Below are 22,690 nucleotides of genomic sequence, written 5' to 3' on the forward strand. Positions count from 1 at the left end.
CCACAGCCTGTGATTCTTTCTGGTGCCATTTCCCAGGCTTCTGAGGGACGTGGGGTGATAGGAGTCTCTGATTTAGGTTTTCAGATATATCTGCAGGTAGGAAGCTACCTGGAAAACATTCTGACTCTAAGCCAGATGTCTTTATAGAGTCGGCAAAGTTCTAGAATATTCATCACATTTTTGAGGGACTGAGATGATCTAATCGAGTCTAGACGCCTCCTGGCAACTACTAGAATCCCCTCAGAGTGCCCTTAAATTCCAGACGGCCTGGAATCCTGGGCCTGCTCTAAGTCTGGAAGAGCCTACCCAACTGAAACCCCATCAGGGGGATCCCAGGACCCCTTCATAAGGTAGAAGTATTTTCCTCATCTCACTTTCGTCTGTACAGAAGTAAAACCAGGCTAGCTAGCTAGCATCATGAAGCTATGATACAATGAATACTTTATAAAGTGACTTTCTGATTCACATGAGAAATAAGGGGGAAATTTTCTCTGGGCCAGCATTACATCACTACTGCAAGATACTCCCTTTATTAAGTCATAAAAGTTAGGTGTGTTTGTTTATAATTGGGTAGGAGGAGAGGTTGGCTGTTTATTTTTAATAATTTTATTTATTTATTTTCCCCCAAAGCCCCAGTAGATAGTGGTATGTCATAGGTGCACATCCTTCTAGTTGCTGTATGTGGGACGTGGCCCCAGCATGGCCAGACAAGCGGTGCGTCGGTGCGCGGCCGGGATCCGAACCCGGGCCGCCAGCAGCGGAGCGCGCGCACTTAACCGCTAAGCCACGGGGCTGGCCCCTATTTTTAAACTCTCAGTTTCTTACATCAGGAACGCAGAACTAAGGAATTATACTAAGAAGGGAATAGGAGAAGAAAGGCCAGAGACCTCCTTCCCTACTGCTAAAACCAGAGCCTTTGGTACCTTGACTGCAAAGACAATTTACATTTCATTTAAGAGAAAGTCATTTTAAACTTCTATGCTTCCATCCATCTTGCGATTTCTGAAGACCTATCTCCTGTCTTTTCTCCACTTTCTGTGTAATCAGCTCTTTCTACCACTTCTGTTCCACAATGCAATCTTAAACTCCAAAGAAAGTAGCAGTACAAAAAGTATGTAGTGGGTTGAATAGTGTCCCCCCAGATTCATGTCTACCCAGAAGCCCAGAATGACCTTATTCAGAAATAGGGTCTTTGCAGATATAATTAAAATGAGGTCATACTGGATTAGGGTACACCCTAAATCCAATGACTGGCGTCCTTGTAAGAAGGCCATGTGAAGACACAGACACACGGGGAAGAAGGTTATATGAAGATGGAGGCAGAGACTGGAGTTATGTTGCCACAAGCCAAGGAACACCAAGGATTGCCAGCAACCACGAGAAGCTAGGAAGAGGCAAGGAAGGATTCTCTAGAGGTTTGAGATGAAGCACAACCCTGCCAATACCTTGATCTTGGAATTCTAGCCTCCAGAACTGTGAGCCAATAAATTTCTGTTGTTTTAAGCCACTCAGTTTGTGGTACTTTGTTACGGCAGCCCTAGGAGACTAATACACACCTCAATAAGGGTTTCAGCAGCAAGACTTCACAACCTTGCCTTAGAAGACAAGAAAGCATGAAGAACAGCTTTGATTAACAAACCCACAGCTGTGTCCTCATTTACTAACGGATCACATTCATTTATTTCTGTGTCTCCTCTCCTTCACAATGACACCTTTACTTGTTCTGTCTAGAACTCTAGACCTACTCATATGCCTGAAGACACATCATCCACATTTCTTCCCTTAGTGTCCCATCTTCCCATCCTAGCAAAGCTTAATTAAGTACATACTTTAGAGACAACAGCTAAGCTTTAGAGCAATAGTCTTGGACCTTTTTAGTCTCCCCAGAAATATGCATATACCTCAGGGGTCCATAGACCCTAGGTTAGAGACTCCTGCCTATTTAGAAAGTTCAGATTCCTTCCGTGTAATTCCAATCTGTCCCCCTTAGCTACCACCCATACTCTGATTCAATTTCAGCTTGCGTCTGAAGTCCTCCACTGAGTTGAAACAGCAACCATCCATTCCCTTTTACTCACTGGCTCAAAGAGAGAGAGTTGCTATCATCCTAAGCCACCCTGGAGAGTCCCATCAGGAAAATACAACATTAATGGAGAACTAGCCTCCAGTGTAGGCACATAACCAACAGTCACAAGTATGGCCACATTAAACTATTTGCCTCTCCTTTTCTTCTACGCTTTTTCTCTTTTCCTTTTTTCTTATCGCTTCCTGTCTCCCCTGACTCTTCTTTCACTCAAATGCACCATAATGAGCAGCAATGAAATTTGTAGCAAATGAAACAATAAGCCATGTGTTAGATTTCAATTCATTAAAAATGCCTTATCCATAGGCACCCCTCTTAGGATACACTTGCTGCAGAAAGTTCCCCACTATCTATATTTACAAAGATCTTCCTGCAATCAACAGTCCACACCTGACTACCATAGAGAATTTTACTGACATCCACTTTTCACTTCTCACCAGACACTTTGACTCGAAGAAATACAATCTTCGAAACATACACGTTCCATTAATATGTATATGGAAAGTTTCTTTTCTGCCAAAACTCATTCTCAATCTTAAACCACTGGAATCTCTTCACCCTGGTTCTGCCACTCCAAACACACTCTCTTCTAAAAAAATTGCTACATTCAACAAAAAGCATTAGGCATCTACTATGTACAAAAGCCTTCCAAGTACATGACTGTCTGTGAATGTGAAGTTCAAAGTTGTTTCTGATTTCCATCAACTCTCCCCTGCCCCACTCAGTCCCCACAGTGCCAATGTCTACTTCCTCCCCAGGAGCTGACAACCCAGCTTTACATCTCCTGAATTAAGTCACCCAATAGATGGTAACAAAAGAAAAGAAATAGTGGCCAATGGGCACCAATGATAAGTGGATGAAATTGGGTCTTTGAATTACCCTATATTTCTGATGCTTCCTGATTTTTCTCTGGTCACCTAGGGATAAGAGTTTATATAAGAAACCCAGTCTTCTAACCATCTGCTTAATCCAAGAAGCCAGGGAAGTGAATCTATTTAGGAATCTAAGTTACTTTGCAGTCTTACTTATGGACTTTTCTCCATCCTCAAGTAAAACACAACCTCCTTTTAAGCAGATTTCCCTTTCAAAGCCATCTATCATCTTGTTCCTTTGTTGATTTTTTTAAAGTCATAAATAATGTTTATCTTAAATTAAGGACAACCAATGAATTTGCCATCTAACTGCCACTGTCAATTTCTTACCTATTAGCAAGATCTTACTTAAATCTATAAAATCCTTTAACCTATAAAGGTCTTCAAGGAGTTTGAATCTTTTAAAAATAATATTTAAATTTATTATTTCACATTAGGTCTAATGAAAGACAACCTGAGATTGCTTAAGTATCACCGTTTTAAAGATGTAGAAGCTTCTTTCCAATTACAGGTCAAGTGCTTCATCAACCTAGTCCTTGACTGGCAGCGGAAAAAAGCAAAAGGTCTGTGGAAGTAATGGAAGAGCACATCTCACTCATGTCATGAGCAAGGAACCAAAGTTCAAGAAAAATAACAGTCTTGACATCAGCACTGTAAAAAACATTCTGCAGTAATGATACTCTAACACGTGAAAAGGGGAATGAGTACTAAATTAGCTGAGCAGATTCTGAGAGATTTCAGTCTGAAGGACTCTGTTGGAGGAGGTTTCATTCTCTTCTTCAATCCCCTTTTATAGAACAGAAAGCAGAAATCAAGTCTTTATAAAAGAAATTAACGGCCTTTCCGTTTCTTCATCTTTCCTCCAGCCACCTTGTTCCTGACACCAATAGCACCCTCTGTGTCATCATTGTCCCCAGCATCCTCCCGAATGCGTTTCTTCTTTTCTCCATGCTCCCTTAACTCCTGCAAGAAAATAGAAAGGATGAAATTGAAAATGAATTACTGTTACTGAGGGTAACACATCCTGGTCTCCTCTCCTTAAATGCAAACACTAACTCCCTAATACCTCACATTAACCAATGACTAAAACCAAAATCCCAATATAAGAAAATGTTAACCTTATTAGTAATCAAAGACATGAAAATTAAAACAACAGGCTATTATTTTTCACATGGCAGACTAGCAAAGATCTAAGAGAATGGTAATATCTAGTATTGGTCAAGGTGGGGTCAATGTGGGGACCCTCACATATACTGGCACTGATAGTGTAAAGTGCTATAGCTTTTCTAGGGGGACAATTTGGCATTCTGTATGAATTCAAATTTTAACTGTGTATACTACTCAGCCCAACAATTAATTCTACTTTTAGGAATTTATTCTAAGGAAACAAGACAAGTATACAAAGCTGTACATACTAGGATGTTCAACATAGTACTAGTTAAAATACAAAAAATTGGAAAAAGCATAAACACACATCAATGTAAATTATACACATACATTACAGAATTCTTTGTAGCCATTACGAAGTGAGCACATGGATCTATATTTGTTGAAGTAGAAAAACATTAATCATACACAATTAGATCAAGTCTAACAATGGCCGGAGAAAAAAAACAGCCAAATGTTACCAATGGTTCTCTGTGGGGGGTAGCTTATATGTTTCATTTACTATTTTAAAACAGCACTTGCAAGCGTTCTCCTTCAGAATCTTTTCATCTCCACTACTACTGCTACTACTACTATTAGTAACTATGCAGTTTACATCAGCTTATTTGGTGCTCACAAAACTCTGTAAGGTATTCAAGGCAAGTATTATTCCCAATTTACAGGTGAGGGAACTCATTCTGAAAGGTTAGAAACATTATCCACACTCACAGTTCACAGCTGGGTCTTCCAATCTCAAGTCCAAAGGTTTTCTTGCCACATGTGAAACATGAACAGTGGCTGAGAATGTGGTCAGTGTGGTCAGACTGAGTCCAAACCCTGATTCGACCATTTAGTTGTATTGTCTAAAGCAAATTACCTACCATCTCTATGCTTTAGTATGCTCATCTTAAATTTGGAATAAAATAATACCCAGTCCCTGTAGTTTATTATGAGGATTAATACAATGAAGTGTCTAGCACATATTAACACAGTTTATATCATTTGCATAGAAGTTGGCTAGAAAATAAGTTGCGTACCATCCGGGCAAATCTTTGGGCTTCAGTCACACGTTCTGTCAGCATCATAACCTCGTCATCCTGTGTTGGAAAGACAGGCAGTTTCTTCCCAATTAAGTGTTCTATGCGCTGGAAGAGTTCCACATCATATCTATGGAAGGAAAATTGGCATGGCTTTGGTTGGCTGACAATGCAAATGTCCGTCCATTCCAAAACTGTATATTATATGATATGATGCAAGACTAGCCACAGTGTTAAACAATATTGAACCTACTACTCTTTCTCAGAATACTGATTATATGCAATCTTCTGTGCAGAGCCCATTAGAAAATCACCTAACATATTCTTTACTCCTAGAAAAGCCTTGGGTACATAAAAATTGGTTCCTTTAAAAACAAAATCAGAAACAGTTATTCTAATACTTTAAATTGAGGGAAAGATCACTGCTCTCCAGCTCTCGCAGCTGAAAGAAATAACAGGGTTTTTTTGCGCGTGCTTCTATATGGCAAATACTATACTAGATCTTTTTTTCTATTTTACAAATGATGAAAATGGGATAAGGGAGGTTAAGTGACTATTACAGTAAATGGTAAAGTCAGGTTCCTAGTCAGTCTGCTCCAAATTCTGCTCTCTTCTCTAAATTGCTCTGCCCCTAAAGTTGATTTACTTACTGTGTGACAAAGGTAATAGCCTTTCCAGAGCGCCCAGCTCGAGCTGTTCGACCTACTCGATGGATGTAATCCTGAAACAAAAAGTGTAAATAAATTTGAGTTATATGGCATATAAATAAAAAACTATGTATGTAAAGGCTTATTGCAAACCTTTGAAAGAAAACAGATTCCAGCTGGAACATGGAAAAATGGACTGGGCAATTTATTGAGATAAATCTACTTCATCTTTTTTATTCTCCTTGTAGCACAAAATTGACCCCATTTTTTCCTTTATTTATTTATTTTTTTTTGGTGAGGAAGATCAGCCCTGAGCTAACATCCATGCTAATCCTCCTCTTTTCTGCTGAGGAAGACCGGCTCTGAGCTAACATCTATTGCCAATCCTCCTCCTTTTTTTTCCCCCCCAACGCCCCAGTAGATAGTTGTATGTCATAGTTGCACATCCTTCTAGTTGCTGTATGTGGGACGCGGCCTCAGCATGGCCGGAGAAGTGGTGCGTCAGTGGGCGCCGGGATCCGAACCTGGGCCGCTAGTAGCGGAGCATGTGCACTTAACCGCTAAGCCACCAGGCCAGCCCCACATTTTTTCCTTTCTTTTATAGGAAGACAGATCTAAAAGCACATCTACATGGTTATAGACAACATGGTATAAATAAAAACAGCACTGGATCCAGAGGCAGACCCAGGGTCACAGCTCTGGTTTTACTACCTATGAGCTACACAACTGTCTGCAAGTCACCTAACCTCTGGGAACTGTGGTTTCTATCTATAAAACAGGGATAGAAATACATGCCCAAACTCAATAGAGTTATTGTGAAAATCAAATGAGACAGCACCTTATCTACAGCAGTTAAATACAAAGCCAAGAGATACCAGTTGTTCTCAATGGGGGCAATTTTGTCCTCCCTGGGGGACATTTGGAAATGTCTGGAAACATATCTGGTTATCACAATGTCACCTGTGGGTAGAGGCCAGGAATGCTGCTAAGCATCCTACAATGCAAAGGACAGTCCCCACAACAAAAGAATTCACTGGCCCAAAATGTTAACAGTGCCAAGGTTGAGAAATCCTGAGATTCACTAAGAACCACAAGCTGTCATTTCTAAAGAAATGAGATCGACAAAGATCAATTAAGTAGTAGATAATAACAACAATAAACAAACACATAGGGACAGAGATTGGATTGGTGGTTACCAGAGGGGAAGGGGGGAGGGAGGAGGGTGAAAGGGATAATTCGGTACATGTGTGTGGTGATGGGTTGTAATTAGTATTTTGGTGGTGAACATGATGTAGTCCATGCAGAAATAGAAGTACAATGATGTACACCTGAAATTTTTACAATGTTATAAACCAATGTTACTGCAATAAACAAAAAATTAAAAAAAAAAAATAAAAAATAAAAAAAAAAATAAATAAAGATAACCAGGACTACGCTGCAGAAAAAAAAAAAAAAAAAAAAAAAAAAGAAATGAGATCGACAAAGATCAGCATATGCTGCATGTGCCCCTGACTGTGAGCATCTAATACCTCTCTTTGGCTATCTTCATCCACATTTATTAAATTAAATCCACAAGCATGTGCAAGATGAGAGTGAATAAATCAAGAGCTTTCCCAGTTTTTGATACTTAACTAATCAAAGACCCAAAAAAAATGATATTGTAACTAAGGAAAGACAGAAAACATTCCATTAAGAAATAAACTTTGGGGGCTGGCCTGGAGGCACAGTGGTTAAGTACGTGCGCTCCGCTTTGGCAGCCCGGGGTTTGCAGGTTCGGATCCCAGGCGCGCACCAACGCGCCACTTGTCAAGCCATGCTGTGGTGGCGTCCCATATAAAGTAGAGGAAGATGGGCACGGATGTCAACCCAGGACCAATCTTCCTCAGCAAAAAAGAGGAGGATTGGCATCAGATGTTAGTTCAGGGCTGATCTTTCTCACAAAAAAAAAAAAAGAACTAAACTTTGGATACAATGGAACATTATTCAGCCATAATAAAGAATTAAATCTTGTGATTTGTGACAACACAGATGGACCTGGAAGGCATTATGCTAAGTGAAATAAGTCAGGCAGAGAAAGACAAATACCATATGATCTCACTTATATGTGGAATCCAAAAAAAAAAAACAACTGAGCTCACAGACACAGAGGACAGACTGGTGGTTGCCAAAGACAGGGATTGGGGGGGGTCACATGGTGAAATGAGTGAAGGGGGTCAAAAGGTACAAATTTCCAGTTATAAAATAAATTAGTCATGGGGATGTAGGGTACAGTACGGTGACTATAGTTAATATTGTATTGCATATTTGAAAGTTGCTAATAAATCTTAAAAGATCTCATCACAAGAAAAAAAATTTGTAACATATACAGTAACAGATGTTAACTAACTAGACTTATTGTGGTGATTGTTTCGCAAATATATACAAATATCAAATCATCACGTTGTACACCTGAAACTAATATGTTATATGTCAATTATACCTCAATAAAAACAAAAAAGAAAGAAATATACTTTCGGACTAAAGAGTCAGGTCAGCAATAGGACTCACCTTGGAATGGGTAGGAATGTCAAAGTTAACAACTACATCCACATGAGGTATGTCCAAACCTCGGCTTGCAACATCAGTTGCTAGAAGAATGGAACGAGCCTTTGCCTTAAACTTATTAAGAGATCCTAGGCGCTTGCTCTGGGATGATTAAAAAAAGAAATGATAAGAATTTTCATCTTGGAAAACTAAGGAATCTTAGAATCCAAGACATACAAACTAGACACACTAAATACAAGAACCAGGAGACAGAAATTTTTAAAAGGATGTTTCCCCCTAAGTTCAGACTGGACTTCACAGGTCAAAATGAAACATGGAAGCAACAAAAAAATATTTAAAACTAAGGCTAGAAAATACTAACATGAAATAGGAATTGTTTAATGTGATAAAAAAACAATTGAGACTTATAATTTATTAAAAGTTTTTAGAGACTAGAGAATCACTATTACCACTAGGGCTGAATAAATCAACTCAATAGCTTCTGTACCAGACAACTAACTATGGAATATTCTAATTGGAGCCTCTTACTATCCTAAAAGGAGGAAGTAGAGATCCAGAGAAACACTTTAAAGCCCATAAAATCGGAACAATTAAGGGAAAATCACTAATGTCACGTGTTGTTATTGTACAAATCTACTGCTATAAGGTTTGTCTTTCTCATGCTACCAGTGTGCCACTAATGACACCAAAGAATCTTTACCTGACTCATCTGTCCATGGAGGGGGATGGCAGTGAATCCAAGATTTCGGAGCAGCAAAGCTGTTCTCTGAGTATTGTTACAGGTGCTGCAGAATATCATAAAGGAGTTTCCAGCCAATTCATTTAGAATATAAACCAGGTAGGTATCCTAAGTTACAAACCCAAAACAATATATGTAATTGAACCTGGAAGAAAAGGTTGGAGTCCTGGGCATATAAATTATGTAAAAGACTAAGCCTATAGTTGCTTCTCAACTATCTAGGCCCTCAGCTGCCAGCTTTGCACTCCTTAATCACTATTATCATCTCCGTGAACCATGAATTTCACATACAGCCTGAAGCCAAGCACAGGATAGCTGAGCACAAGGATATCTGTACTCAGCAACCAGGAAAAGTCCTTACATCAAAGAACAAAACTAGGGTCCCTTGGCTACAAAAAAAAGCCACATAATAAGCAGCCAAGGAAAAACTACTTTAAGGATGGGGCTGGGAAGGAATTATATCATGAGTTCATAATTGTGGGTTAGTATGCTGTGAATTCCTGGAATGTCTGACTTTATCAGTGATAAATATAAGCACAGCACGCGCTCAAAAGCAAACAGAAAGAACTCCAACCTCAGCACAGCTCTTAGCTAATCAAGAGTTGATACATTTCCAGATATTTTGGTGAGGAAGGAGAGGGAGATGCAGGAATGATCAAAGTAAACACTTTACCTTGAATTTAGAAGGAATAAAAAGATAATATTGCTGTAATTTCTCAACCGTCTGGTATTTAGAGGAAACAGCACATTTCACAGGATTCTTCAGTGCTGCTCGCTGAAGTTTTTGCACCTAAAGAAAGAAAACCTGGAATAGTACACTGATTCCTAAATGCTCTATTTTTATTATTGTTACTGTTATTATTGTTACTGTTTTTATTTATCAATTCTTATAAAGACGAAAACAGAAGTCCTAGAAAATTTCACCTTCTTGGTCATGGTAGCAGAGAAGAGAAATGTTTTCCGATCTCGGGGAATCACTTTGAGGATCTTGTCAACCTAAGGCACACAGAGGAAAGGATACCAATATAACATTTAGAGTGGACACCTGCAAATACTCTTTGTGAAGGAGACAGAAAGTAACAAACTAAATACATCACTGTGGGCATTTGGGGACTCAAAAATTCAATTCAATTCAGCTAAAATTTACTGAATATTCACTATTTGAGACCATACCAGACGCTATCAAAAAATAATGCCATTCAAAGAAAAGAACAGTTTATTTTTTATTTATTTATTTTTTTTAAATAATTTTATTTATTTATTTATTTTCCCCCAAAGCCCCAGTAGATAGTTGTACGTCATAGTTGCACATCCTTCTAGTTGCTGTATGTGGGACACGGCCTCAGCATGGCCAGAGAAGCGGTGCGTCGGTGTGCGCCTGGGATCCGAACCCGGGCTGCCAGCAGCGGAGCGCGCACACTTAACCGATAAGCCACGGGGCCAGCCCAAAACAGAACAGTTTAAATCAGTGGAGTAAAGCTAATCTAAGAGAAAAGTCAAAAATAAGTATTAATCAACTAACTAAGCCATGATGAGTGGGTCATCAATGAAAATAAAAATATTTCAAGGTGTATGGAAGAAGTCTAAATCAAATGAAATGGAAAAGAAAATCTGGTTTTGATATTTCTCATCTCTGAAATCAGAGTTAGACTATATTCTAAAGAAAATGCTGAGGCACTGACAACATGAAGAGCACCAAAAAAGGCAGCAGAAATGTTTAACTGATAATGACACAGTGCTCCACATAAAGCAGGTGTGCAGTGAACCAAATTTTGAAACAGGACATTTGAGATGTTCTAAGAGGAGGAAAGAAATTGAGAGCTCACCTCTGTCTCAAAGTCCATATTCAATATTCGATCTGCTTCATCCATGACCAAGTATTTGAGAGCTCTTAAGTTGAAACCTTTTGTATTTTCCAAGTGGTCAATCAGTCGACCAGGAGTTGCTACCAAGAAAGGTTGAGGAGAAAGGGCAATGTTTAAGAACAAGAACAGAAAGAAAGTGAGTTACCAACTCCCCTCCCTGGCCAAAATTTCAGAAATTAAAAAATAAACAGGATTACAAAAATCCATTCTTCAAAGTCTTTCCACACAAATAAGTTGCACCCAACATTGGTAGATATTCTCGAATTCATCATCGCTAGTGTCTTTTACCTTTGTCAATTACTCACCTATTACTATATGTGGTTTTTTCGCAAGGGCCAGAGACTGGGACATTGAATCAATTCCACCTACAATCACAGCTACAGAAATAAAAAGAATATAGAAAAGAGATCTTTAATTTTTTTTCCATAGTTCATTGAACAACTTTTAAAGCCAATACTAGATTTCTACTTAAATTTTTCTTCCATTACAATTACAACTCTCCCCAAAGCTAAAATACCAAATCGGCTCTTTAGGTCAATGAACTTATGTTAATACTTCCTTCCATTCTCCTTTCACACACATTCTCCACCTGTGAAGAAACTCTAAGATGCCTTCCCTCTCAGACACTTACCACTTTGAACTCCAATAGAAGACCCCAGGGCTTCAAACTGCTCTGAGATCTGAAAGGCCAACTCCCGAGTCGGGGTGAGAACTAAGGCAAACAATCGCTGGGGCGTCTCCAGCAGTGCATTCAGAATGGGCAAAGCGAAGGCCCCTGTTTTTCCAGAGCCAGTTTCTGCCAGCCCAATGATATCACGACCTAGAAGAAAAGGAAAGCTTCTCATAGCAAAGAAATGCTCTCTGCATTATTTTTACATTGTCTGCAATGACACAATGCTGGGCACAAAGCAGACAATCAATAAATATCTGATGAATTGGGGAGAGAGGAAGGTTGAATAGACAGAAGACATGTTCTCTGTTCTGGATAAGCTCAAAATCCAGAGGTGAGATATGCAAATATGTTGTAATGTGATAAGGACTTTAACACAGGCCTCTACAAAATACAGTGAGAACACAAAGGAGGAGTAACTTACTGCCCAAAGGAGTCAGAAAAGGTTCACAGAAGTGATGGGTAAATTAGATCTGGAAGTAAGCAAAGAAGGACATTCTTGTATGAAGAAAGAAGATGGAGGCTTTAAAGAATATAGCCTGCATAGGGAGAGTGAGAAGTACAACGTGGCTGAAGACAGACGTCTTAAGAGGGAAAGGGAGAAGAACGAGGCTAGAAAGGAAACTCATACGCCATGCTAAGGAGGTTTGATGTCTTCCTATAAGGGAGAGGAACTAAAGGATTTTAAGCAAGGAATATCAAGACCAATGTCATTCTTTAGGAAGATAAACTCTAGGCCTGATGGCATAAGGAGGAGCCATGGAGCTTAACAGTACTGCCATTTACACTGCTCCTTCTGAGGGGAGAATGCCATAAGGAATTCCTTAATAACAGGGCCCCATGGTTTGTTATCACCAATCAAGCCGTAATTGATAAGATTTGGAAATTAACTCCCAGACCACTATCTCTAGGCTGGCTGCAGCCCACAAGGTAGCTGTGCCCTAGAACGGCGCCCAGTGGGAATGCTTCTATTGAGTAATGACCTCCACAGTTGCTGCTCACCTTGTTCCTTGACTATATAACTGCTGAGGTTTCCTTAGCTTGAGATTAATCCTACAATAAACCCCTTTTGCCTGAGGTAACCTGAACATGACTCTGGTCCCTACAATCTAAAATGACCTAAACAACCAGAATGGGAAACACACAGGAAAACGAGAGCTCAATTAGGATACCAGGGGAGTTATGATGGTGACCAGAACTGATGCAAGGCAGTGAGGAGAGGAACAAGTGAGATTTAGAAAGTAAGGAAAGAAAATGTGGTTGACACCCAGGTTTATAGCTTGCGAAACTCAAAGGCCATAAACTGAGATGGGGGCTACAGAAAATTAGTTCTGGTGAGGAAAATAATGACTCTGGTTTGGACACAGGGAACCTGAAGTTCCTGCAGCATGCTCAGAGAGAAATACCTAAAAACCAGTTGGACATATTTGTTTGAAGCACAACAGAAAAGCGTGGGCTACAAATACAGACGTGAGAGCCATGAGCATCCTATTAGTGGTGCTCGCCCAGGGGCAGACACACCAGAATAAACTATGAAGTTTTTATATCTACACATGCCTAAGTCCCGCACTTGGAAATTCTGATTGAGCAGGTCTAGGCTGGAGCCCAGAAATCTCTATTGTTTTAAAAGTTCCACAGGTGATTCTGATGGGCACTGGCTGAGACTCATGGATGCAGATAGTGTTAAAACTTCAGGATTGGATGAGAAATATTAGTAGTGTTTTAGAATGAGAAAAAAATGATGAAGATAGAATTAACATTGCAAGGCAAAGGGAAAGGAACCAGAAGAAACTGAGACAGAACAGCTGGAAAGTCAGGAAAAGACAATATTGACTTGAAATTAAGGAGGAAGAGAGGTTCAAGAAAGCAGTGGTCAATATCAAGTAGAATGGACTTTTCAATATCCATCACTTAGACATTAATCACTTAAACTAAGATCTGCCGTGCCGGATAAAACAACACTATATTCTAGTGAATTCTGCCCTTTAACCTTCTATCCATTAATATCAGTGTTTTCCATACGAAAGTATATACATAGATGTGAATTATAAGTCAGAATTATAAAATTTCTCACTCATCTACTAATTTTGTGTGTGTGTGTGTGAGGAAGATTAGCCCTGAGCTAACATCCGATGCCAATCCTCCTCTTTTTGTTGCTGAGGAAGATTGGCCCTGGGCTAACATCCATGCCCACCTTCCTCAACTTTACATGGGACACCACCACAACATGGCTTGACAAGTGGTGTGTGAGTGTGCGCCTGGGATCCCAACCTACGAACCCCAGGCCACTGAAGTGGAACGTGCGCACTTAATCACTACGCCACTGGACCAGCCCCACTCATCTTTTTTAATGTTAATTTTAATGTTACCCTTGGTTGTAGGGTAGATGACAATGAATTCCAACAGCATCCACCTATTTGTGAGCTAAAGACTTCCAAAGCTTTTTATTCCCCAACTCTCTGGGCCTTCTGCGCTCCCTGCCTGTGTACAACATGCCTTCAAGAACACAAAAAATACACTACGATCTATCCTCCTTTTTTGGTCAAGCGAAATCTTAAAATTTGGAAGAAAGGAGTATATAAGAAAGACTTAGGGAAGTAAAGGAGCTTAAGTCGCTCAATTCATGTGGCTGTGAGCAATGCCCACTGCCACTAGCGGAGGCTTGTACTGCTTTCAGTTTTTTTTGAGTTTTGGGTTTTTTTGGTGAGGAAGATTAGCCCTGAGCTAACATCCGTTGCCAAGCCTCCTCTTTTTGCTGAGAAAGATTGGCCCTGGGCTAACATCAGTGCCCATCTTCCTCTACTTTATATGTGGGACGCCTGCCACACCATGGCTTGATAAGCGGTGTGTAGGTCCACGCCCGGGATCCAAACCCACGAGCCCCGGGCTGCCGAAGCAGAGCGCGCAAACTTAACCACTACGCCACCAGGCCAGCCTCTGCTTTCAGTTTTTTTATGATCTCCTCAGAATAAAACTCAAGTTTGTGAAACTGATGCATTTTTGTCTATCATCTCCTTTCTTCCTCTCACAACCGCTAAGCCTTTTCAGTGGTAGTGTCTGTGTAGAATACACTAGAATGCATAAAACTCCATGAGATCAAAATAAATTCATATTCACCTGCCAGACTGCCAGCACCTAACACAAGTGCTTGGGATATGGCAGCCATTCAAAAAACTGTCTGAAATTTCTAGAGGACTCTGAGTGATCTCTGAAATACAAATAAACTTAATACGTGAAACAGATGAGAAGGAAAGCATCCTCAAAAACCATCGAAAGATTCTGATCTCTCCACAGTAACACTCTGTGATATAAGGCCAAGAACACAGGCTTTTCAGCTAGAAGATTTTATATTCAAATTCTAGCTCTAGCAATAATTAGTTACATGACTCTAGCCATAGTACTTAACTCTCTGAGCCTCAATTTCACCAATAAAATAATCATTCCTACCTTTCACAATTGTAAGGTTTAAGAATAATGGATGTGCCCAGGGCTCAGTAACTTTGTAGAAACTGACACCATCATTACTACTCAAACTAAAATTTAATTTAATAGAAGAAAAAAGAAAAACTTGGTTAGATTATTTAAATCGTTTGCTTAGGGCCAGAATCTATAGATTCAATGAAGCATTTGTTAATTGCTCATTAGAGCGAGACAAGTACAAGAACAAGAATAAAGATATTTTCCATGGTGATTATGTCAATCACGTTACTCAGTTCTCAATAATCTTTCACTGACTCCTATTTTCTCTTCGTTAAATACAAACTTTTGACTGAAAACATTATGAATAATTTTAGAATTATTACCACCACCTAATTTTGATTCCTTCTTCTCTCCTGCACTGTATGGCAAACGAGAAAAAGTCAGAATGCACCAACACTTCTTTTCACTCTTTGAAAGCAACTCTGTACTGCCTACTGCTGAGACTTCTTCCCGACTAGTGGCCCTTACACAGTCCTCATCTTCCTAGCTTCTCTAAACAAGTTGTTAGTGTTTACTATCCCTTCCTTGAAACACTCTCCCTTACCTAATTTGTGTGAAATTGTTATCTCATGATTTTCAACCCTCTACTGAGCTTCCATTTCTCCTGTCATTTCTTCGCCTCATTTGGGAACCTCACCCATTTTTCACAGTTTCAGCTACAACCTCTTTGGATATGGTGTCTATATCCGGTTCTGGCCTCTTAATCAAGCTCTAATCCCTACATTCTAACTGTGCAGTAGTCAACTCTATCTCTTTGATACCTGAAATCATTTATTTCCAACTGAACTCATCTTTCCTGAAATTATTTTTCCTCCTGTGTTCCCTTCTTATATCAGTGGTACACCAATAATATGTCCTAAACACATAGGCTAGAAACTTTGCAAAAATCTTAGATATCCCCACACCTTGCCTTCCACTTAACAAACTGGTTGTAAAGTTATGATGATTCTTTTTCTATCATTCTCTCTTTTTCATTCTCACTACCACTAGTCTACCCATTATTTATTGCCAAAGTTATTGCAATGACCTCCTAATTGGTCTCTAGCCTCCAGTCTCTAATCTCTAAACTATCTTACACAGCTATGAGATTAATCTTCCAAGAATACAACTCTAAGGATTTCATTCTCCTGCTAAAAAATAATCTCCAGGGCCAGCCCGGTGGTGTAGTAGTTGAGTTTGTGTGCTCCGCTTCAGCAGCCCAGGGTTCACAGGTTTGGATCCCAGGCAGAGACCTACACCCTGCTTGTCAAGCCATGCTGTGGCAGAGTCCCACAGGCAAGGTGGAGGAAGACTGGCACAGATGTTAGCTTGGGGACAATCTTCCTCAAGCAAAGAGGAGGATTGGCAACAGATGTTAGCTCAGGGTCAATCTTCCTCATAAAAAAAAAAAAAAAAGTCTCCAAAGGCACTCCACTGCCTATGGAACAGAGAACAACTTCCTTTGCCCAGCATTCCAGTCCTGCATAATCCGGCCTCACCCATCTAACTAATCATTTCCACCACTCTCTGTTAAGTACTTCCAGGTCTCCACACATGCCCATGTTTTCCAGCCTCCTTAGCTTTTTTCATGCTGTTCCCTATGCCTAGAAGGTCCTCCCCTCCCATCATATCTGAATGTCGAAACCCTATTCAGTCTTCAAGGTTCAGTTCCAGTGTATTTCCAATCTCCCCAGCCAAAAAACAAAATGAAATAAATTTTCTCTAATCCTTTCCAATTAGAAGTAATCTGTTCTACTCCCTCAGAGCACTTTGTAACTTTCTTATGCCCCTGTTCACCTTGTAATAAATTTATAATTATCTCCTTACTAGACTCTAAACTCTTGGGGAGGGCAGAATCTTAACTCCTAGTGCCTTACACTTATCTCAAATACTCAGTAACTATTTATGGAACAAGTAAATGGAATTTCACAGAATAAGTCTAATTCCTTTTCCACATGACAGCTCTTCATTCATTAAAGCCAGTTATCACATCCCACCCTCTAACTCTACCCTTCTCCAGACCAACTGCACTTGGTTCCTTTAACTATTTGTGACTATTCTGGTCTCACAGTGAGAGCTCTCAACTCCTCTAGATACTAACACGTGTTCCAGGCACCCTTCCATTAATCTGCACTTATTGATTCATAATTTCTAACAAGTTTCCTGTTAGTACACTTTAATCCAGGGCTTCCTTAAAGTCAGCATCTGCTGCAGACAACAAACCCCCTTATAGAGAAAGTAAGCTCAGTAAAACCAGAGAATTACTTTTTCAAAAGCCAAAACGCCACAAACTTTGTATCTTTAGTGACCGTTATTTTTTTTTCTCTTGAAGTATGTAAGCGACAGCTCTCAAAAGTGGTCAAGCCTTTAACTGAATATAACTTCATACTGAATCTGCACCAAACCATGTATTTAATTTCAACCTACCTTGTAAGGCCAAAGGAATAGCTTCAATCTGGATCTTGGTGGGCTTTGTCCATCCCAACTGGTCACAAGCTTCACACAACACATCTGTCACACCCTTAGAAATCAGAGAAATACACTTTAGCAAAGAACAACACAGACTCACCTCCCTCCTAATTAAATGACTGTCACAGCCACCTTGCTGGTGCCATGTGCATCCCTTACACTTTGATTCAAAAGGCATGTATTGTGAGCCTACTCGGTCTTCTCTTCACCCAGGGGTACCACCAGACAGCAGCTCAAGACCTAACGAACACTCTATTCACCAGGGACAAAGCCAAGTTCTTCACATGTACTATTTCATTTAATCCTCACAATTATTGTCCTCAATTTACAGATGTGGAAGGTGAGGCACAGAGAGAGAACGTGCCTCCAGTGAGTGACTGGGTCAGAACCCAAACCCGGCTCATCTAAATCCAAAGCCCAAGATAGAAAAAAAAGCCGATTCTCCGCATGTACAACCTCCCGGACAAATACACACGTTGTCACACGAAGGCGGACAAAAGGGCAGACGGGGGCTCTCAGGGCCCGGCGCCTTCCCAGGACCCAAACTCAGAGGCTGGGGGAGCGAGCCCGGGACCCGCGCTTCAGACATTGCGGGGAAATCGAAGCTAGGCCCCAGCTGCTTTACACACCAGCGGCCGGGATCTAAGGCAACCGCACTCGGCCTGCGCCTGGCGCCGGCAGTACAAAGAGAAGCTAGCGTCCTCCACTCTCACCAGGTCTTTAAATGTTTTAGTTTCCTCCTCCTCCACCGCCGGCTGAGGCGCTTCAGTCGGGGAATCGTGTTCCTCGGACGCCGCCATGTCGCCTACGGGCTGCGGAAATGGGTCGGCGGCGCGCGGGATGCTGGGAAATGTAGTTTTAGTCCTCCCGGGCTGCGTGTTCTGGGTGCCCCCCTGCGGGCTTGCGGGGGTTTGCACCAGCCCAGGCTGGTGGGGCTTCGTGGAAACGCAGTGAGAAAAGTTAGGGATGAGTATAAGCGTATGGACTTGGAATTGAGCCGAGTGCAGAAGGGACTGATGACCAGGGCCTTCAATCTGCCCCTTTAGTTCCCTTTTAAAAGCTTCCCCCACCTCTCACATGGGTTATGTTCCCCGCTTTTCTGACCATAGAGTTTTGAACATGTTGATATCACAGTACTATTTATTATAATTATTATTTCATTCATTTACTTAATAATGAATGAAATTTACTAGATGCCTAGTGAACAGGACAGCGTCCCCTGTCCTCGTGGAAAAGACAGATAATAAATAAGTGATCGCAGATAATTTCAAATTGTGAAAAGTGCCATGAAGTCAAGAACAGAAATAAAAATGTTGGAGAGTAACCTGGGGCAGGTGGGTTGTGGGGATAACAGTGAGATTGAGGAAGGCCTCTGGGAGGCAGTGATATCTGAGCTGAGACCTCACTGATAAGCAGAAGAAAGTCCCTTCAAGAGCCCAGGGGACAATTATTTCAGACTGAGGGAACAGCAAATACAAAGGCCCTGAGGGAGTTCAGCTGGTGAGGCAGGCCGTTCTGGAAAGCAATCTGCCACTACTGAGGTGAATTAAGTATGTTGCATGCCCTGTACCCAGCAAACACGCTCCTGTTGCCCAGCATGCAGGTTCTCTGATGGTGCCAGGGAGTTCATTGCAGCCTTATTGGGGGGGGGGGGGGGGGGGGTGGACACAATCTGCTGTCCATCATTGGGAGAGTAGATAATTAAAATATGGACATCATCTGAACAAACACGCCCATAACAACATGGCTAGATCTCAAAAACCCAGTGCTGAGTGAGAAAAGTATAAAATATATCATGTACATTTAAAATATATGCCCACAAATAACACTTTCTGCTGGGAAACATACAAACAGAAAGGTACACTTCAGACATTTTAGAACGGTTGCCTGTGGAGGGAGAAGAATTGGGATAAAATTGGGAATTGGGGAACTGGGGATAAAAAATAATACCTATACAAAGCAAGAGAGGGAACTTCCGATGATAATGTGCCTTGACCTGAGAATTGTCAACTCAACTCAGTGTGCCTAAGGGCCTTCCCACCACCACTCCAAAAAAAGGCCCTTATTTAGGAATCACAGAGGTGTCTGCAACAACAAAAATGGTAGAGTGAAGCAAGAGAAGTAGGCTCAGGTCAGACCCTGCAAGGCCCTATCGTAGAAAGTATGGGGTTTGGATGTTATCCTAAAAGTCACTGGAGGATTTTGAGCAGGAAAGTAACGTGATCGACATATTTAAAATATCACTCTAACTCTCTATGGAGATAGATTGTAGAGAGGAAAGAATGGACAAGAGAGAACATCTAAGAGGCAAGAGATGATCATCATACCCCCAGCTCTAAGCACACGGCCTGACACACAATGGATGCCCCATAAATGCTGCCTGGATGAATTAGGACTCAGTAAAGCATTGTGGCAGACCAGGAAGGACTTCACTGGTTGTTTCTTTAGGGAGTGAAGTTGTTTCCATCTTTGAGATTACACCCCTGCAGAATAGGCTGAGGCCTTGGATCTTTTTACATCAGTTTACTCCAAGTTAAAGGAAAGGAGAGAAGACACACACTGTATAAAACAGCAGGTCACCTGAAATTGGTGACCTCCATCAGGCAGTCACAAGCACACACTTGTGCCAACGCAATCCAAGGCATGCTGGTCTCTGTTTAGTTCTCCCTCATGGCTGCCCTCTCCATTTTCCTAGGACTGGGAATTAGGCCACTTTAGATGATATCCAAAGTGATAACATGCTTTGAGATAAGGGGAAGTTGACTTAGCCCACAGAAAATCTACCAAGCCAGCTCTGGCTCTTCCTCGTCCTGTGCTCTGCTTCGTAGACCTGCTAGGGAATTTGTGCTCCTTGTCTGACAAATGAGGAACTCGAGTCCCAGAGAGTAAAGAGACATGTCACACAGCAAGGTAACCAGGGACAAGACGAGAACCCAAGCCTCTTGAGGCCTAGATCCCTGCTTTTACTGAAGAGAACATCATGTTACATGATCACCAGCAACTTTCTTCTGCACAGATTTTCCTGTAAAAACAAAGAGAGACGTAGCTAGAGTATTTATTTTGCTTCCCTTAGACTCACTCTCTAATTTCAGTTAGGAGAGTGGAATGGGAAATGGAAAGTGCTGAGAGAGGGTGAAAGACGGGACTGGAAAGTCAGGGGAAGCAGAGCTCAGGGGCCTGGAAGGGGGACCCAGATGGAAACAATTGGAAGGACTATAAAATTGTATATAATATAGGCTCTAAAGTTACCCATGTTTCGTTAAAATGTGTTACAGAAAAGAAAAAACATTACACATAAGATTCCCGGGGGTCTGGTGCTGCTTTAAGGGGACACTGATTTAAACTACTCAACTGCTATTATGATATAAAACTGTCCATTTTAGCCAAGAAAAATCTCTGTTTGTTCTTGGATAATTCAGACATCAACTATTTTTAAAACTTCCTCTGGTGCCAGTGCCTCCGAGGCACCGAGAGACGTCAGGAGGATGTGGGAGCAATGACAGCAGCAGCATTGTTGTTCCATTCCTCGGTCCAGGGCACACGGGCAAGGGTGGGCCTCAACCAGCGCCCACCTCGGTGAGAGGATTCATGTCAGAGCAACAGGGTGACCACAGGTGGGTTCCAAAGAGAAAAGCGTGCATCAGCTGAGAGGATTGTCTGCTTTTGACTGTTCCTGCCAGGTTTGGAGTAGTTTGGATATTTGTATTCTGATCATGGAAATAATAGAGGCCCATTCTAGTAACTGAGCCGTGTCATATCCTGTACTTTCAGAACAATGAGGAAAGTTCAAGAGGAAATCCAAATAAACACTCAAAATGATGAGGGGGAAAAGCGAGCCTGAAACAATGTACTGGCTCCAGAAGGAGAGGTTGAAGTGACCTACCCCACCTTAATCTGAAAGGTTTTCACAGGGCACTTTTGCCTTCTTGGGCCCCTTCCTCCACAAAAAAAAACGTATTAAAAATCATAGTTTATGACTGCGTTAGTATAAAGATAAATATATTAATATTATATATTAAAATATTTTCTTTGACTTAAAAGTTCATTTTTTTCTTATAATTTTAAAAAATTAAAATCTCTTTTGTGAGCTTTCTAAGAGTATGGTGGGCTCTAGGCAGTGTGGCGACCACACCCAGTGGATAAGGGAAGGGCATGAGGATAGTGGTGAAGCCTTCAACAGGCTGGTGACACTGGGCTGTGGTGAATGTGAGCATGTTAGGATAGTGGTGGCTCCTGGACCAAAAGTAAAAATAGCTCCCAAACTTAGGGACAAGAGTTCTGTGGAAGACTCAAACAGGCATCAGGTTCTGCTCAAAATCCTCCCAAAAGTTGCATACTCTGTAGTCTATTTTGGAGAAAATTTACTATAACAAAGTGCTCTATATTCATCAAGACGGAACAAACGCAAAATTCAGTCAGCTAGAAAATTATCTCTAACTTTGGAAAAAGAGAGTTGACGCGCAAATTACTTAGTTATCTAACCAACTTGTGTCTAGGGAAGAAAGATAACTAGTCCTGGTTATTTGTTGATTTCTTTTCTTTTGCTTTTTGCTTTTAGTTTGAAGTTTTTTAAAATACAGAAAATCTGTATTTGTTTCTTTTTTTATTCAACAAATATTCTCAAATACTATGGTAGACCACAAGCCAGACATTAGGATCCAGAAGTAAGCTTGAAACCTGTGCTCCAGTGGGGGAGACAGCCTATTTTAAAAATAATAGTAAATAAATAAACCCTCACTATCAAGTGGGACAGACAGACAGACACAAAAACAGTCATCACAAGTGCGATGGATGGTACCAAGGAGAAAAGCCAGATGCTAGAGCAATGTATAATGGGATGACCTAATTTTTCTCTTTGAGTCATGGGCATTTTCCCTGTGGAAGTGACTTTTAAAATGAGACCTGAGAGATGAGCAGCAGTTACTAGCTCTGTAGGGAGTAGAGAGCGGTTTACAGACAGAAAGAAACTTCCAGGTTAGGCCTTGAAGTGGAAAAAATCAAATGAAGCTTATAGAGATTATAAAATGGTGATTTATGATGAAGCTGGAGGTATAGGTAGGGACCTGAATACTTAGGACCTTATAGGCCATGTAAAGGATCTGGGGATTTGAGACTTTATTCGAAGGTCAATGGGAAACATCTGAAGAGATTTTGTCAGG

At 40.9% G+C, this 22,690-nt stretch overlaps 1 protein-coding gene across 2 annotated transcripts; it reads right to left on the reverse strand.

Annotated features, from left to right (window-relative positions):
- Positions 1–3,352: 3,352 nt before the first annotated feature.
- DDX47 (DEAD-box helicase 47) lies at positions 3,353–18,367 on the reverse strand. 2 transcript variants are annotated; one of them, XM_004435387.3, is made up of 12 exons: positions 18,245–18,367; positions 17,490–17,583; positions 11,565–11,753; positions 11,239–11,310; positions 10,895–11,013; positions 9,993–10,064; positions 9,742–9,858; positions 9,030–9,176; positions 8,333–8,470; positions 5,789–5,859; positions 5,139–5,268; positions 3,353–3,918 (listed from the first exon to the last, which is right to left on the reverse strand). In XM_004435387.3, the coding sequence occupies exons 1-12, from the start codon at positions 18,329–18,331 to the stop codon at positions 3,787–3,789; spliced, it is 1,368 nt and encodes a 455-aa protein (XP_004435444.1). In that variant the 5' UTR covers positions 18,332–18,367; the 3' UTR covers positions 3,353–3,786. The 2 variants fall into 2 exon arrangements, with proteins under 2 accessions (XP_004435444.1, XP_087298845.1); XM_087442719.1 differs by lacking the exon at positions 9,030–9,176.
- Positions 18,368–22,690: the final 4,323 nt, after the last annotated feature.

Source organism: Ceratotherium simum, chromosome 17 (assembly GCF_057802395.1).
Source record: "Ceratotherium simum simum isolate JZ-2026a chromosome 17, ASM5780239v1, whole genome shotgun sequence".
NCBI classification, from domain to species: Eukaryota; Metazoa; Chordata; class Mammalia; order Perissodactyla; family Rhinocerotidae; genus Ceratotherium; species Ceratotherium simum.